This window comes from Neophocaena asiaeorientalis, unplaced genomic scaffold (genome assembly GCF_003031525.2).
Source record: "Neophocaena asiaeorientalis asiaeorientalis breed wild unplaced genomic scaffold, Neophocaena_asiaeorientalis_V1.1 scaffold77, whole genome shotgun sequence".
NCBI lineage: Eukaryota > Metazoa > Chordata > Mammalia > Artiodactyla > Phocoenidae > Neophocaena > Neophocaena asiaeorientalis.
In genome coordinates, this window is record NW_020174645.1 from 10,858,219 (window position 1) to 10,874,237 (window position 16,019).

Genomic DNA, 16,019 nt, shown 5'->3' on the forward strand with positions numbered 1-16,019 from the left:
TGTTTTTAAAAATTCTGGTCATTTGAATTACAAAAGTAATACATATCTTTTGTAACATTTCAAGTAATAAAGTATCTAAAATAAAATTAATAGTCTCACCACTCCTCTCCAATCCAGCTCCCGGTGCAATCAGTGTTAGCGATTAGGTATAAATGTTTCCCTACTGTTTTCTTTATTTATAAAAACATATAGAAACCCACTTACTGGGTGTGACTTTTTTTGGTCTTCTTTTTTTAAAAATAAAAATAGGATCACATTCGCTTTTATTCTATTTAACAAGGTGTCGCAGGCATATCTCCCAGTCAATGTGTACAATTTTATTTTATAATTTTTGATATCTGTACTGTGTTCCTTAATGTAAATACATCCTGATTTTTTTCAACCATTTTCCTCTTAATGTACATTCAGATTGCTTCCAGGTTTTTTGGGTTTTTTTTTTAACTATTACAAATTATGCTGTAATATACTTCTTCATATATTTATGTCTTTATACAATGGCATTTTCATTTCTGGTGGATATATTCCCAGAAGTGGGAGCGCCGGGCTAGAGTTTAGATTTTCAAAAATACCAACAGTTGATTTTCCACCACTTTATAATAATTTGCAGTCCTCCCCCAATGGTGTTTGAGAGAACTAGATTCCTTACACCCTCGCCAGCTCTGGATGTTACACATATTTTCCATTTTTGCCAATCTGATGGGTAAAAAATAGTAGCTCATTGTTCTCATTTGCATTTCCCTGACAAGTGAGCCTGAGCATCTTTTCATATGTTTATTGAATATTTGCATTTCTGCTTCTGTGAATTTCTGTAGCCTTGGCCCGTGTTTCTACCAGGTTATTGGTCTTTTCCTTATTAATTTGTAGGATCATTTTATAACTTAAGCATATTAGCTCTTTATTAATTATACGGCTGCACATATTTTCTTTGTTTATCATATGTTTTGCCATGGCTCTGCTTTTGATTAAAAAAAAATTAAATTTCTGCCCACTAGGTTCTTGCTAAGAATATAACTAAAACCGTTAACTTTTCAATTCTTATCAGAATCTCAGCTCTGAGAAATAATATATGTGGAGCTTTATTTAAGCAGTGCTTCTCAAACATTTTCTAATTTAAGTAACCGATCCCCCCCCCTTTTTTTTTTTTCCAAATACGTCCTTGGGTTGAAAAAAGAGAAACTGATGTGGTTGAATTGGGTCTGGGCGCTCAGATCTCTGCCTGAGAGAGGCCTCTTCCCCTCTCTTCCAGCAGCCCCTGAGACACTGGGGGAACCACTGGTGCTCCATGGAACCGAGTTTGAGAATCGATCTTAAAGGCTCTGCAGTCCCTCCATTCATTTCATTAGTTTTCTACAGTGTGTTCCGTAGCATATTAAGTAGGATATTAACAAGCGCTTTGTGAAGAAAGGACTCTGAGATTGTTCCATGGCCTGCCAAAATCGGGCACGCTTTCCCTTTTCGAACTAGCTCACACTTGGATTCTTTTGAGATGGAAATGCTAGTGTACCAAGAGACAGAAACTGGACAAAGGGTAACACACACCCTTAATTTCTTTTCATAGGCGATGCCAAAACAAACAGACAGTTATTGCCCTTGCTGCTCCCCGCCATCAGCCAAAGGTGCGACTCTTGTTTTCTGACTGGTCTGAGTAAGTACTGCTCATTTAGCGCTCAGTTATGGGTAGCCAAGGACATGGCTATGGTTATGGGTAACTGAGGGATCTTATCTGACATCTACAGAGGTGACCAGCAAGGAAAAGGGGTATGCTGACCCCTTTTTAGTTTCTCGGGGGCAGAAATTGTGGACTCTTAGTGACGGTCCATCACACCTTTCTTCTGCCTTATTTGGAATTTGAGTGACCAATTTCTTTTCCAAAAATCATTTATTTATTTGAAGTCATGCCTAGAAAAAAAGAGCAAAGAGGAGTTTAAATAAAGGTGCTTTAAGGAAGAGATTTGAACATACTACTTTGTTTCCTTCCTAGGTCCTTTTAAGAAGGGACAGAGGAAAGACATATTGGCATACCTTGCTTAAGAATGGCAGTCTGTTCATCTTACCTGTACTTATGAGAAAGAAAAACTCTTTACAAGTAGGATCAATGGACCTAAGTCCCATTTGGAGACTGTCCCTAGGTTCTTGCACAACAGGGGGCAAAGGAGCTTGGGAATTGCTGGATTTCTTTACTGCAGGACTTCTCAGAGCCTTTAAAATGCTAGTGTTCGCTGTGAGGTTCCAAGAGGAAGCCATGAGGGGTTTCCCACCTTTCCTTGACTGCAGAACCCTTTGTGGGCAGAACTTCTCCAGGACTGGTATTCCATCATATGTCCTTTAGGAAAAGCTGGACTAGATAGCCTTACATTTTTCCGTGGATAAAACCAGACTCTCAGAGGATTGCAGCCTTTTATTCCTTTGTTTTGGCCACTTATAGGTTGGCTTGTATTGAACTTCCCTTAACCTGCATTGAGCATAAACTTGCTATCATTTTTAATGCCAGGTGGTTGCAAGTTTACTAGTAGAAGCTGTGCTTTCCTAAGCAATCAGTTTGCTTATATCCAACACCATCAGTTTTGTTTCCCTCTTTGCCCATACTGCCAGGATGCTCAAACCAGATTTCTGGGTCACTGCCAATAATGGTATAGAAATCTGTGGTATATATTTTGGGTACCGATCTTATCCTTTATTTCAACATATTTTCCTACCTTTTCAATGAGTCCCCATTTCCTTGTTTAAAATTTTTTATTATGTTGTATTGATGTATGTAAATAGGCTACCTTCTAATCCTATTTCTGAAATGCAATGGAGCATAATAATAAGATAAGCACATACCTACATGTGTAATCCAACTAGTGTATATTAAATGCTTACCATATGCAAGGTACCCATTAGGGTCCTGGGGAAATAGAGATGAACATGTTGTGGTTGTCGTCCCCGGTGGACCTACAGTGCTGTTGTTGGTGAAACAGACTAAGTAAATTACCACCATCCACAGGCATAAATAATCACTACAGTATTGTGTGTTAAATTGTAAAAGAAGTAGGTGTAAAGTGCTCTGGACGTTCCAGAGAGACTGAGTAGAGAGAGAGAGACAGGCAGAGCTGCCCCAGGCCCCTGGCTACTGCTCCTGGCTGTCTAGGCCTTTCCAGCATCAACCTCCAGGTACAGGTAGGTGAGAGAGTCTTTGGATGATTCCAGCTGCAGTCTCAAGCCACCCCAGCTAACAGAGTGGAGGGTACCTCTGAGCCCTGCCCAAATGACAGATGTATGAGCAAAATAAACTATTGTGGGGTTTTTTTGGCTGCACTGGGTCTTCGTTGCTGCACGTGGGCTTTCTCTAGTTGCGGCCAGCAGGGGCTAATCTTCGTTGGCGGTGAGCGGGCTTCTCATACAGTGGCTTCTCTTGTTGCACAGCACAGACTCTAGGCACGTGGGCTTCAGTAGTTGCGGTGCATGGGCTCAGTAGCTGCGGCGTGCAGGCTCTAGGGCGCACAGGCTTCAGTAGTTGTGGCTCGCGGGCTCTAGAGCGCAGGCTCAGTAGTTGTGGCCCACGGGCTTAGTTGCTCCGCAGCATGTGGGATCTTCCCAGACCAGGGCTCGAAGCCGTGTCCCTTGCATTGGCAGGCGGATTCTTAACCACTGTGCCATCAGGGAAGTCCCAAAATAAACTATTGTTGTTTCGAACTAAAAAGAAAGTGCTGTGGGAACCCAGAGAAGGAGCAAATAACTTTGTGGGGAAGAAGGAGAGGAGGGTTGGGATTGTTTGGCTGAGACTGTGGGTGAGGTTCAGGGTACTTGCTCACAGCTGGACAGGATCTGCAAATTCGTGTGTCTGAGTCTGTGCATTTTTTGAGAAGAGGCTCCACTGCTCTCATCAGATTCTCAGAAGAGTTCATGACCCACAAAAGGTTAAGATCCATTGCCTTAAAAGGGTGAGGAGACAATCGCCAGGACAACAAAGAATGGAAAAAATGTGCGAAGCCCTGGAAGCCCTGGGGTCTGTTCTGGCGAATATGTAGGGTAGGAGTGACTGAAGACTCACACTCACTCCATCTTCTCTCGTTTGACAAATAATTTCCTGAACACCTACCATGGATCGGGCATTGTGCTTGGCTCAGAAATACAACAGTGAACATGATCTTTTGTCCCTCTACAGACCTTGCAGGCTCCAGAAACCTCCCCAGAAGGCTATCCTAATCCCCATATCTTTTTCCCAATGACCTGGGAGGCGAGCTTAGTCACCGGAACGTACCACGATTTCTTTCTTGGGAAAGAAAAAGCCCCAACAAGGAATGAAAAGACTTCTTTCTACGTCGAACCAGACAATGGATGCAGTTAATAAAGAAAGCTGGAGAAAAAAAACGTAGCCACGTGATTCGATGTGCTTTTACTTGACTATGATTTCAATTTAAATCTTGATTGTATACAAACAGCATCTCTCAACACTGAAAACCCGCACCTGGGAAGACTTGTTTTCCTTTTTATCTTTCTCTCTCCCCTCTCTCTTACCTCCCTGCTCCCCACTGCCCATGCTTTCAAAATTGTTTTCAAGGCATCAGGAGAAATTTATACTGCAGTTGTGAACTTGATTCTTGGTTTTATCACTGACTCACCGTTCCCACGTACTGTACCTCTGATTTTCCATCTCCGAAATGGGTATGATTATACAAGAAAATAATGTCTGTGGAAATTTTAAGAACCTCAGGTGATGAGTTTTGTAGAACTTTCACAAATACACACAGAGTATCTGATTAACCTGTAGGCAGAGTGGGGGTGGCAGAATTTCCTCAGGACAACCTCAGCAGACAGCATGTGGTTCCCTTACCTGTTGATGCATTTGTCTATATGTTTGGTTGAATTATGTCGCTGGATAAACCAGCCTGCAGCCACCTCATACTTGATCTTGAAACACAACACATTCTCTTTCAGGTACAGAGCTTCCAGCTCTGGCTGCTTATGAGTAGGGGAAGGGGAATGGACACGTTCTGTTCCTTGCTGTTCCCAGGACACAGGTTCAAGCTTGCTTCCCCCACCCCCATCCCATGAGTTTTATTCTCTGGAAGTCTTCCCTGAACCTTGGCAGACTCAGAGAATCTGTTACCAATGAGCCCTAAACTGGTGTTTCTAACCTCATGTGAAGTTCATATTGTCTATATGTTGCCCATAAAGAGCAGTTGTCGCTGGGAAAGTCTTTCTGTGTTGCAGGGGAAGGTAGGGATATCAGGGGAAGGACAGCTATGCAGTCTAGTGTGGAAACAGCAAAAATAAACACCAAGGCTCTGAGTTTAAAAGTCAACCGTTCTTAAAGATGTTCTCTAGTGGACGTTGGGTACTGTGTCTATTGTTTTTGCTTGCCTATCAGCCATTCTCCTTTCTTCTGGAAAGAGCAACCCAGTTTTGTTCTGGTGATCCATATTCCCCCATTGGATGTCGTCTTTTTGTTTGTTTAAATACAATCAATTGTACAGATTATTTATTTATTTATTTATGGCTGCGTTGGGTCTTCGTTGCTGCTCGCGGGCTTTCTCTAGGTGCAGTGAGCAGGAGCTACTCTTTGTTGTGGCATGTGGGCTTCTCATTGCGGTGGCTTCTGTTGTGGAGCACGGGCTCTAGGTGCACGGGCTTCAGTAGTTGTGGCACATGGACTCAGTAGTTGTGGCTCACGGGCTCTAGAGTGCAGGCTCAGTAGTTGTGGCGCACGGGCTTAGTTGCTCCACAGCATGTGGGATATTCCTGGACCAGGGGTCGAACCTGTGTCCCCTGCACTGGCAGGCTGATTCTCAACCACTGCGCCACCAGAGAAGTCCTGGATGTCGTCTTGGTAGTGTCATTAATCAGAGTGCCTTACTCTCCTCTGGCCAAGATAGAAGCCCATGACTGTGGCTTGTCCAGATATATTCTCCCAGAAATTTGAGTCTAGAAGGACTCCACAGGGTCGGAGCTCATTCATCCAGGCATCTGTGCCCAGAAGAGACTGACTCTTAGTTCCCCTGGGCCTCCAGAGCTTCTGTGGCCTTCTAAGGACTGTTCTTTGGCTATTACATCTATTCTGTGAATCTCCCTAGGCCCTTCCAATGCATACTTTTTTTTCTCTCAAGCTAGTTAGAGTAAGCTTCTGCCTCTGGCCATAATGAAGTAACTGGCACCAGACTTGTTTTCCAGCTGTACACAACTAGAAAACTGGACAAAATATATGAAACAACTGGTTTCAGACATTGGGCAACAGGCTGTGCAGAACTGTGAGCCTGAAAGAAAGGACGCAAATGAGTGGGCCTGTGATCACCTTTCTGCCTGGAAGTACTTTTTAGATTGCAGCACAGGAAGGATGATTCTAAGCAGAGCATAGTGGCCTCTTTGAGTTGAGGAGACATAGATGATCATATGCAGAGGTTGATGAGGCTGGAACTTGTGAGGCAAAGTTCCAGAGAAGATGGTACTACATAGATAAACAGTGCCAGAAATCTGTATAAGGAGCCCTTTGAGTCATTGGCTGAATACTAAGTTGCTCAGGCTTTGGATAAAATGCTACAAAGTTGGCAAAGAACAACTACTGTGGAAGTATACACTGAATAATTCCCAGAGCTCTTATGGGATTGGGGGACATTCAAATTTCAGCAAGCCAGGATGGGAATAACCTATTGAACATCCAGTGCATTCATTAGAGACCACAGTGAGGTCAGACCTTAGTAGTAGGGCTAAACTAGCCTTAGAAGAAAGGCTTCTCTAGATCCACCCCAACAAAGCTTTTCAAAAAGCCTCAAAAAATCAAGCTGACCAGTAAATAACTTAACTTCCCTCCAAAATCAACAACAAAATCTAGACATTCAATTCATAACATTAATAATATCTAGCATCTAATAAAAAATTACTAGACATCTAAAGAAGAAGCATAGAAATGTGAACCATTACCAAGAGAAATATCAGTCACTATAAACAGATTCAAAATGATAAAGATGGTGTAATTAACAGACAAGGACTTTAAAACAGCTATTAGAAATATGTTCAAAGATTTAAAGGAAAACATGAACATAATGAGAAGTGGAAGAAAAAAATTTTAAAGAACCAAATGAAACTTCTAGAAAGGAAATATACAATATCTAAAATGTAAAATTCACTGGATAGGTTTACATATTAAACAGCATATTCAACATACTCTTAGCATATTAAACAACAGCACATTAAAAGTTGCATAAAATAAATTAGTACACATGTTGACACAATAATAGAAGTTATTCAAACTGTAGCACAGGGAGAAAAAAGACTAGGGAAAAAATGACCACAGCATCAGAGACTCTGAAACAATATTAGATGGCTGACCCTACATGTAATTGGAGTCTCAGTATGGAAGGAGGGCAGAAGTTTGGAGGTACTGATGGTTTCAGGCTCTGCTGGATCCAGGAACTCAGACAGTGTCATTGGGAATCTCTCTATCTCTCATCTTTGCTTTCCTTGGTTTTGGCCTCGTCCTCAGGCAGGCTGTACCCAGATAGTGACAGAGATAGCATCCAGCAGCTCCAGGCTCATATCCCACACAGATGCAGATCCAAGAGAAAGTGAATTTCTCTTTCCCCATATTTCAACCATTATTCAGTCTGATTAACCCACTTAGGATCACACACCCATCCCTGAGTAATTCCTGACTCTGATCGGCCAGGTCTGAGTTGTATATCCTCCTTCCGGGGGGTGGAAGAGAGATGCTCTCCCAAAGATAAATTGGGACGCTGTTACCAAAATATGGTGCCATAGATGTTGAACTGCCAAAAAAAAATAGTCAGTTACTACACTTGCATAAAGCACTAAACAATAAGAGCTGTCGAGTACAGCCTCATCCAAGTACAACTTTGCATGTACCAACTCACTTAATCCTTACAACTGTATCAGGATGGAAGCTCATGAAGGACCGAGCTTTATGATGGTTTTCTGGTTCCAGCTCCCAGCCTTGTGTGACCCAAGGTGGTGCCTCCTGTCCCCAGTCACTTCAGGTACTGCACTGTCAACTTCGGGCTTTCTTTCCTTCTTTATTTTTGGCCCCTGGGAATTACCCCAGTTTCCTTAGAAACTTTGTTATGCATTAACAGTAATTATTCTTTTCAACATCTCTCTATATGTTTAATAGCAGGATGGTTTTCAGCTCATCTCTCCATTGTACAGATGGATCCCCAATGTATAATGAATGGGTCATCTCCCCATTGTATCAGTGAGGAAACTGAGGCCCAGAGAAGTTAAGTAGCTTACCCCAGGCAACACAGCTAGTAAGTAGCAGAACCAGTATTCAAACCCAGAGCCTGTTTTTTTTGTTTTTTTTTTGTTTTTTGTGGTACATGGGCCTCTCACTGTTGTGGCCTCTCCCGTTGCGGAGCACAGGCTCCGGACGCACAGGCCCAGCGGCCATGGCTCACGGGCCTAGCCGCTCCGCGGCATGCGGGATCCTCCCGGACCGGGGCACGAACCCATGTCCCCTGCACCGGCAGGTGGACCCCCAACCACCGTGCCACCAGGGAAGCCCCAGAGCCCGTTTTTTAATGCACCATGCTCTGCTACATCAGCGAATGGTGGCTGGTTAATGAGGTCACACACCTGCGTCTCTGTCTGTGGCAGAGTCTTACCTAGACCTAGGGATCCCAGCTCCTCCCTAGACCCTGGAGTCCTTGAGGCACCATCCTACTTCCTGATAATTACTAAGCCCACAGGAAAGGGAACCTCAATGTTTATGTAAGACACCTTGCAACCAAGATACTCTGAATGTTTTCCGTCTGGACAAGGGGAAAGGGGTGGTGGGGAGAAGACCTGGCAAATGGGAGCCATGGTGGCTTTGTTAGTTTCCTGTGGCTGCCATACCAAATCCTTGGTGTTTCTTGGCTTGGAGTGCATAAAGTCCAATCTTCCCCTGTCTTCCCCTGGCCTTCCCCTCTGTGTGTCTGTGTGTATGTTCTCTTCTGAGTGTCTAATCTCCCTTTGCCTCACTCTTCTAAGGATACCTGTCATTGAATGTAGGGCCCACCCAGGTAATCCAGGATGACCTCACCTTGAGATCCTTAAGTTTGTTACATCTGAAAAGACTCCTTTTCCAAGTAAGGTCACATACACAGGTTCCAGTGGTTAGGATACAGACATCTCCCTTTTGGGGGGACGGGGGCACTATTTAACCTACTACTATGGAAAAGCTGCCAAACTTTGTTCCATCTCTGAGCTGTGACCGATGTGGAGAGAGCCACAGGCTTGGCTGAGTGAGTGAGCCGTGGTGGGTTTTTGACAGTGCCTCTTTTATTGTTTTGTACTTTTCTGTTTTGAGGTTTTCTGCCCTCTTTTCTGGAAGGTGCACGATGCTCAGTGCTGGGCTCTGTGGTTATTTTCACCTAACAGCTGTGTTTCCGGCGAGCAGCTGGGGATGCTTCTGACTCAGCAGAACCGTAGCAGTAACCGTCAAGAAGCCGTTCAGGCAAGGCTAGAAATAAAGGAGCAGTTTCTTCCCCCACGTCCCCTCCTCCTTTCACTTCCCCACCCGCGGGGACCTTTCGAAAGTCTCAACAAAGCACTTCTTAAAAAACTCCCGCTTCCACCAGTATGCTCAAGGCCTGGCTGAAGGTGGCCCTCAGCTAGGCTTTCCGAAGGCAGATGGATTCCAGAAAGGACTCTGGCAAAGCAGCCTGGCTTTTGTGGGAGGCCCCTCCCAAGATGCCCACACCCCCTCCCCACACGGCTGTGTCTTACAAGTTTCCCACAGGTCTGAGCAGTGAAAGCAGAGGCTGGCGGGACTTCTGTGGTTTTCCAGGGTGTGGCCACAAGGGCCAGGGTATCTACATTCAGCAGCCCTTCTCTGTTTAAAAGGTAATGATTTCACCCTGGGCCTGGGAGGCAGCTCCAAAGTTTTACCCCCTGGAGAGAGGCCCTGGAAGTCCTGCCTGCAGCAGGAAGGGAACCAACAGGAAAAAAAATTTGCGTCCTGGAGAGCCAACGTCTGTGCATGCTGGTGCCTGCAGAAGGCTCACGGGAGAGCGAGACAGCTGCATTCTGAGCCTCGTTGCTGCTGTTCCGAGAAAGAAAGGAACAAATAAATTTAGCTCCATCCTACGCATCCTTCACAGCTGCTTATTGACCAAACAGAAACAGGCCTCTGTTTCAACCCTGGCTTCTCAGCTTTTTTGCCTGATGAGGTCTGCCACCGCCCTTTACAAGGAGGTGACTGACCCCCGCCGCCTTTAGCTCTCGACTACAGGCTGTACAAGGAGCTCAAGTTCAGGGTTTGAGGTGCCTTTTGCCATCCTGAAACAAAATGGCGGCCGGTAAATGTTTCCACCTGGGCCTCGGCTACTGGACTTCCTAATGTATTTCTTTGCAAGGCAGAACGTGGGGAAGGCTTGACTCCTCAGAGGCCAGCCTGTAGTTCCCAGAGCCATTTGTTTAATAGCACCATTTGTGGAAATAAAGAACTCGCTGACTGGATTTGCAAGTTAAGAGACTGGAACGAAGCGCTGAAGAGGTTTAATGGGGCCTCAGCTTGGAGGGGATCCTCTGGGACAGGAGCAAACTGTGGACTTCGAGTCAGACAGATCTGGGTTCAAGTCCTAGCTCCACTACCTAAGAGCAGAATGCTTCTGGGCAGGGAGCGCTGTCTCCTCACCTGGGAGTGAGGCGTTGGCCACGATGTTGAGCTTCTCTGAGCCTCGTGAAACAGCAGTAATGATACAGGGTTGTCGTGACATGACATCATGTATTGAACATGCCCAGCCCAGTTCTTGGTGTTCCAGGATGGCACCAAGTCCGTCCGCTTCACCTGCCTAAGCCTGATCCCTTGCCTTCTGGCCACAGCATCCGACTCTTTTCCGTAAAGATTTCGGGCTCACCTTACCCTCAAACTCTGCAGGTGAGTTCGTGGCCCAGGACTGATCATGGAGAATCTCACACACCCCTGGCTATAGTGATTAGTTCCTGGATGTTCACGGGACCCAAGCTGAGATCATTAGAGCCAACTTCAGGGATATTGGTGGAATTATTGGGATGGAGAAAATCTTTCTGCTGGATTTCTAAGGGGTCAAATTTTAAACATGGTGATGGTGGTTGATCTCTTTATGTAAAGGAAGGAAGAATCTCCCTGAGAATAAAGCCAACACAGAAGAAAGCAAACAAACCGACAAACAGACTGTTCTGACCATTTGAGGCCCTTGATTCAGCCATGCCTGAAGCCGTCATCCCATGATCTTTCCGGTTATATGAGTCAATACCTTCCTTTTTTGATTTAAGCCAGTCTGAGTTAGGTTCTATCTCTTGCAATCTGATGAATCCTAAGTATTACACAGCTCAGTACATATCTTTTTGTGTTTGAATTTACTTGTGGCCTCATCCAGAGCCAAGAGGTATGCAGATGACTGCTCACTGCCACCTCCAGGAGTGAGAGTCTCTGAAGAGTCTCTGTGTGCTGGCATGCTGATTTCCTTTGGGCCTCTCTTGCAGATAGGGAGGCAGTATAGTGTAGAAAAAAGGAAGGAGTTTTAGGGTAAAACAGATTGAGCTCAAATCTCTTCTTCATCATTTACTAGCTCAGAGACCTTGGGCAAGTAACTTATTCCCTGTGATCCTCTGTCTTCTCACCTGTGGAATGGGATAATACTATTACTTGTGAGTTGCAGTGTGTATGGGTACTAGATTCTAAAGCCAGGGTGAAGGCAAAAACATACCTGAGGGCTTCCCTGGTGGCGCAGTGGTTGAGAGTCTGCCTGCCGATGCCGGGGACATGGGTTTGTGCCACCGTCCAGGAAGATCCCACATGCCACGGAGCGGCTGGGCCCGTGAGCCATGGCCGCTGAGCCTGCACGTCCGGAGCCTGTGCTCCGCAGTGGGAGAGGCTACAACAGTGAGAGGCCCGCGTAACAGAAAAAAAAAAAAAAAAAACCTGAAAATCTGATAGACTGCCCTCCCCCTGAAGGGTTGAGAAACCTTGTTCTAGAATCACACTTAGCGCAGACAGCTGTTCATCACAGGAAAGGCTCCCAGGATTGGAGACTGCAGATGAGCAGGTCCATATATTCCATTTCCATGCTTCCTGTGTGGCAAGTCCACATGCAAACAAGACAGGGGGCATTGTCCACACCCTTTCAATGAGCCTTTCTCCCTCTTTTTTTTGGCCAGCGGTGCATGGCTGAATTGGTGTAAGTCAACGCTTGCAGGGTGTGCCAGTCCTGCTTCTGCCTCATAGAGTTGCTGTGAGCATCTGAGAGGCCCTTGTGTAGAACGGGCTTTGCACAGAGCGAACCCTTAGGCGTCAGACTTGGTACTTGTGTGATGTTCACACGTAGCGCGAACCTTGTGCCCAGTAAGTGTTCAGCATGGGTCTTCGGAACTGCCTTAAATTCGGAACGAGAGCGCGCAGCCTTGTGGGGAGGACGTGACAGTTCCAAGGCAGTCTCGACACGCGTGGTTCTTGTCTGAACTTGCAGCTCTGACAGGGCCTCTCACCACCACCTTCTTCAGTAGCTGTCACCCCTCTTGTGCTTTTCCCAGCCCTCAGCCCCAGCACATGGAACATGGGACCAGTTTGCTTGGAGACCACACTCTGGCCCCCAGCCCCAGCTCCTGCCCTTGACCCTCATCCAGTCCCTTTATCTCTTGGAGCCTCAGTTTCCTCCCAGTTAAAACAGGGATCCTAACTCCCAGCTCTTCACGAGATCGTCTGTCGGGACTTACTTAAGTGCACCGGACTTACACCTGGGCACCACAGACCTGAGATTCAGTCTGTGGGCTTGTTTATTTTTTGGCCTATATATTTTCTCTTAAATGTTTGAAATACATATTTTCTAGTATTTTTAATTGAGGGGCAATTTACATAATATGAAATTATCCATTTTAAAGTGAGCAATTCGGTGGCATTCAGTACAGTCACAGTCTTGTGCAGCTGCCGCCTTGATTTCGTCCTAAAAAACTTTCATCACCCAAAAGGAAGTCCCATACCCATTATTCATTCGTCCCCATTCCCCTCTCCCCCCAGCCCCTGGCAACCAGTAATCTGCTTTCTGTCTCTGTAGTTTTGCCTATTTTGGACACTATATATAAATGGAATCATATACTATGTGACCATTTGTATCTGGCTTCTTTCATTTAGCATCACGTTCTTGAGGTCATCCATGTTGTAGCCTCTGTCAGTGCTTCATTCCTTTTTATGGCCAAATAATATTCCATTGTACGGATAGACCACATTTTGTTTATGCACTTAGCCCTTCATGGACTTTGGGTTGTTTCTCCCTTTTGGCTATTTGTGAATAATGCTGCTATGAACATGCTTGTAGATGAGCTAGTTTGAGCACCTGCTTCCAGTTGTTTTGGGCACATAATGAGGAGTGGAATTGCCGGGTCACATGGTAATTCTATGTTTAACTTTTTGAGAAACCACCACTTTGTTTTCCACAGTGTCTGGGCCACTTTTTATTCCCACGACCAAAGTATGAGTGTTCCAATTTCTCCACATCCTCCCCAACACTTGTTACTTCCCATTTTATTTCTTTTATGATAGCATCCTAGTTGGTGTGATGTGGTACTTCATTATGGTCAGATTAGATAGTAGCAGGTAAAAGGAAAAGATTTCACATGAAAATCCAGAGCAACAGCTTCTCTTGAGAAAGGAAAGAGCTGTCAACACTGGGACTGCATTCGGGAGAAGGCAGGCATTGTCTGAAGCTCAGTGGCAGCTGCCCCTTCGGGGGTGTCCCTTCCGGGTCCTCCACAGGCTCCAGCCCGCCTTAGCGTTCCCCCAACTCTGAGTCAGCTGCTGCTTCTCATCACACTCCACCGCTCTTTTTCTTAAAGAAGAAACCGGCACCCATGTCTCCATCAAAAGTGAGGAAAAGGAGACTTGGAGAGCCCTGTTGTTTTGAAGTAGAGGAAGACCCGCAATTCTCTGTGGAAGTGTTTCATATGCGCCTGTGTCATTTACTCATTTCTGCCACCTGGTCCCCGTGGGCATCTGAGCGGGTGACACACCCACAGCTAGCTCTGTCTGCTGTCCTTCCTTAGGGGTGGTGGGTAGGGCAGAGCGATGGCGCCAGGACTGTGCCCTTCTCCCAGGCTGACACACCCAGGCCAGCCTGGGCCTTCCTGGGCTCATACACATGTGGTCCTTCTGCCTAGCACTTTCTGTCCTGCTCTTCCCCACCCAGCCCAACTCCGGTCCTTCTCCAGGTCATAGCGTAAGCGCTGTTTTCTCCAGAGTCTTCCCTGCTGCTCCAGAGCACATCAAGTATCCCTGCTGTGTGTCCTTGCAAGACCCTGGACTCCCCCCAGGTCCTCAGCACAATTATCACTCATCTATCCCTTACAGGAGTTCTTCCCTTTGTAAAGTGTGGACCCCGATGCACACATGCATAGATTCACACGTCCCGGTTTAGGCCACAGGCCCAGCGCTTGTCCGTCCCAGACCCGTCTCGTGCCTGCCTTCATCTAGGGCCGCCACTGTCCCTGCTTCCCGCGGGCAGCGACTCCAGTGGGCACAACATAAACTTTCCCACCCACTTTCCAGTGCTTATGAAACATGCGTAATGTTGTTCTTTGGGCGTGTATGTTTTAAATTTATGTCCCTGGGGTTGTATCATAAATCTCAGCCTAGTTCCTACTTTTTTCATCTCATGCTATGTTTTTAAGATCTATCCACGGTGATATATGCAAATCCAGTGTATTATTTCTGCCGGATGCATATTATTCCATGATCTGCATGTATCGGATGCGGTTTATCTATTTAGCCTGTCATGGACAGGTAGGTCACCTCTGGCTCCTTGCTTTGACAAACCTGGCCTCCACCAACATCCTCATGCGTGTCTCCTTGTCATCCTAGGCAGGGGTGTCTCTAGGATACACACCTGGGAGAGGCACTGCTGTTTCATATATTGTTATGGGTTGAACTGAGTACCCCCCACAAAGGTACGTTTGAAATCCTAACCAAGAGTACCTCAGGATGTGACCTTGTTTGGAAACAAGGTTGCTGCAGGTGTAATTAGCTAAGATGAAGTCATTGCAGTAGGCTGGACCCTTAATCCAGTATGACTGGTGTCCTTATAAGAAGAGGGAAAACAATGTGAGAAGACAAAGGCAGGAATTCAAGTAATGTAGCTGCAAGCCAGGGAGCACCAAGGATTGGCAGCCATCGTCAGAGTGTCAGTGGGAGCGTGACCCTGCTGACATACAGCCTAGGTCTGCATTCATAAGCTTCTCTGAACATTTGGAACTCAGAACTTTCTCTTGATGATGAATACTGGTAATTTGGATCACTCTCATTTACAAACAGACTATATCCATCCATTCATCCATCCATCCACTATCTGTACATCCATCCATCATCTGTCTGTTAATCCATCCATCTATCCATCCATCCATTTATTTCTCCATCTATCCATCCATCCATTTATTTCTCCATCCATCTATCCATCCATCCGTTATCTATACATCTGTCTGTCATCCATTCATCCACCTATTTATCTATTATTCATCCCTCCCTCCCTCCCTCCCTCCCTTCATCCATCCGTCTATCCATCATCCATCCATCCTCTCATGCCACAGATTTTTACTGGGTGCCTGCTCAGTTCTGGATTCACAGTAACGAACAAGACAAACAGTTCTTTGCCCTCATGGAACTCATCATTAGTGGGGAAGACAGACATTAAACTAACAATTACTTAGATACAGGTGTGATAAGCTCTATAAAGGACAAATATAGTGCCTGTGAGAGCAGAGAATGGGGGGACTTGGCAAAGCCTGGGGGTCATGGAAGACTTCACTGCAAAGGTGACATTGAAGCTGATGCCTGAAGGATGGGTAGGGATTGGCCAGAGGAAACATGGGCAGGAAGGGCCTCCCACACAGAGAACAGGTGTGCATAGTTTGAGATTGGAAAGCATTTGGTGCTTGTAAAGAAGTAAAAGAAGGTCAGCATAGCTGGAGTGGAGGGAGGGTGGGAAAATGCCTGAGATGTGGCTCAACAATTGGCTGAGCCAGTATCCCTGAGTGTCCCCTAGGGACTTGTGCATCAGCAGGGAAGAGCCCCACAG

General features: G+C 45.8%; 1 protein-coding gene across 5 annotated transcripts in view; it reads left to right on the plus strand.

Annotated features, from left to right (window-relative positions):
- SPRING1 (SREBF pathway regulator in golgi 1) overlaps positions 1 to 16,019 on the plus strand; it is a 219,301-nt gene that overhangs the window by 123,418 nt on the left and 79,864 nt on the right. For 2 of the 5 annotated variants that reach the window (XM_024758633.1, XM_024758637.1), the window contains exons 5-6: positions 1,559 to 1,616; positions 1,982 to 2,070. In XM_024758633.1, the coding sequence (XP_024614401.1) occupies positions 1,559 to 1,616; positions 1,982 to 2,031 (108 nt within the window). In that variant the 3' untranslated portion in view covers positions 2,032 to 2,070. Of the gene's footprint in view, positions 1 to 1,558; positions 1,646 to 1,981; positions 2,071 to 4,147; positions 4,326 to 16,019 lie in introns of those variants that run through there. The other 3 variants (XM_024758634.1, XM_024758639.1, XM_024758636.1) reach the window with 3 other exon arrangements.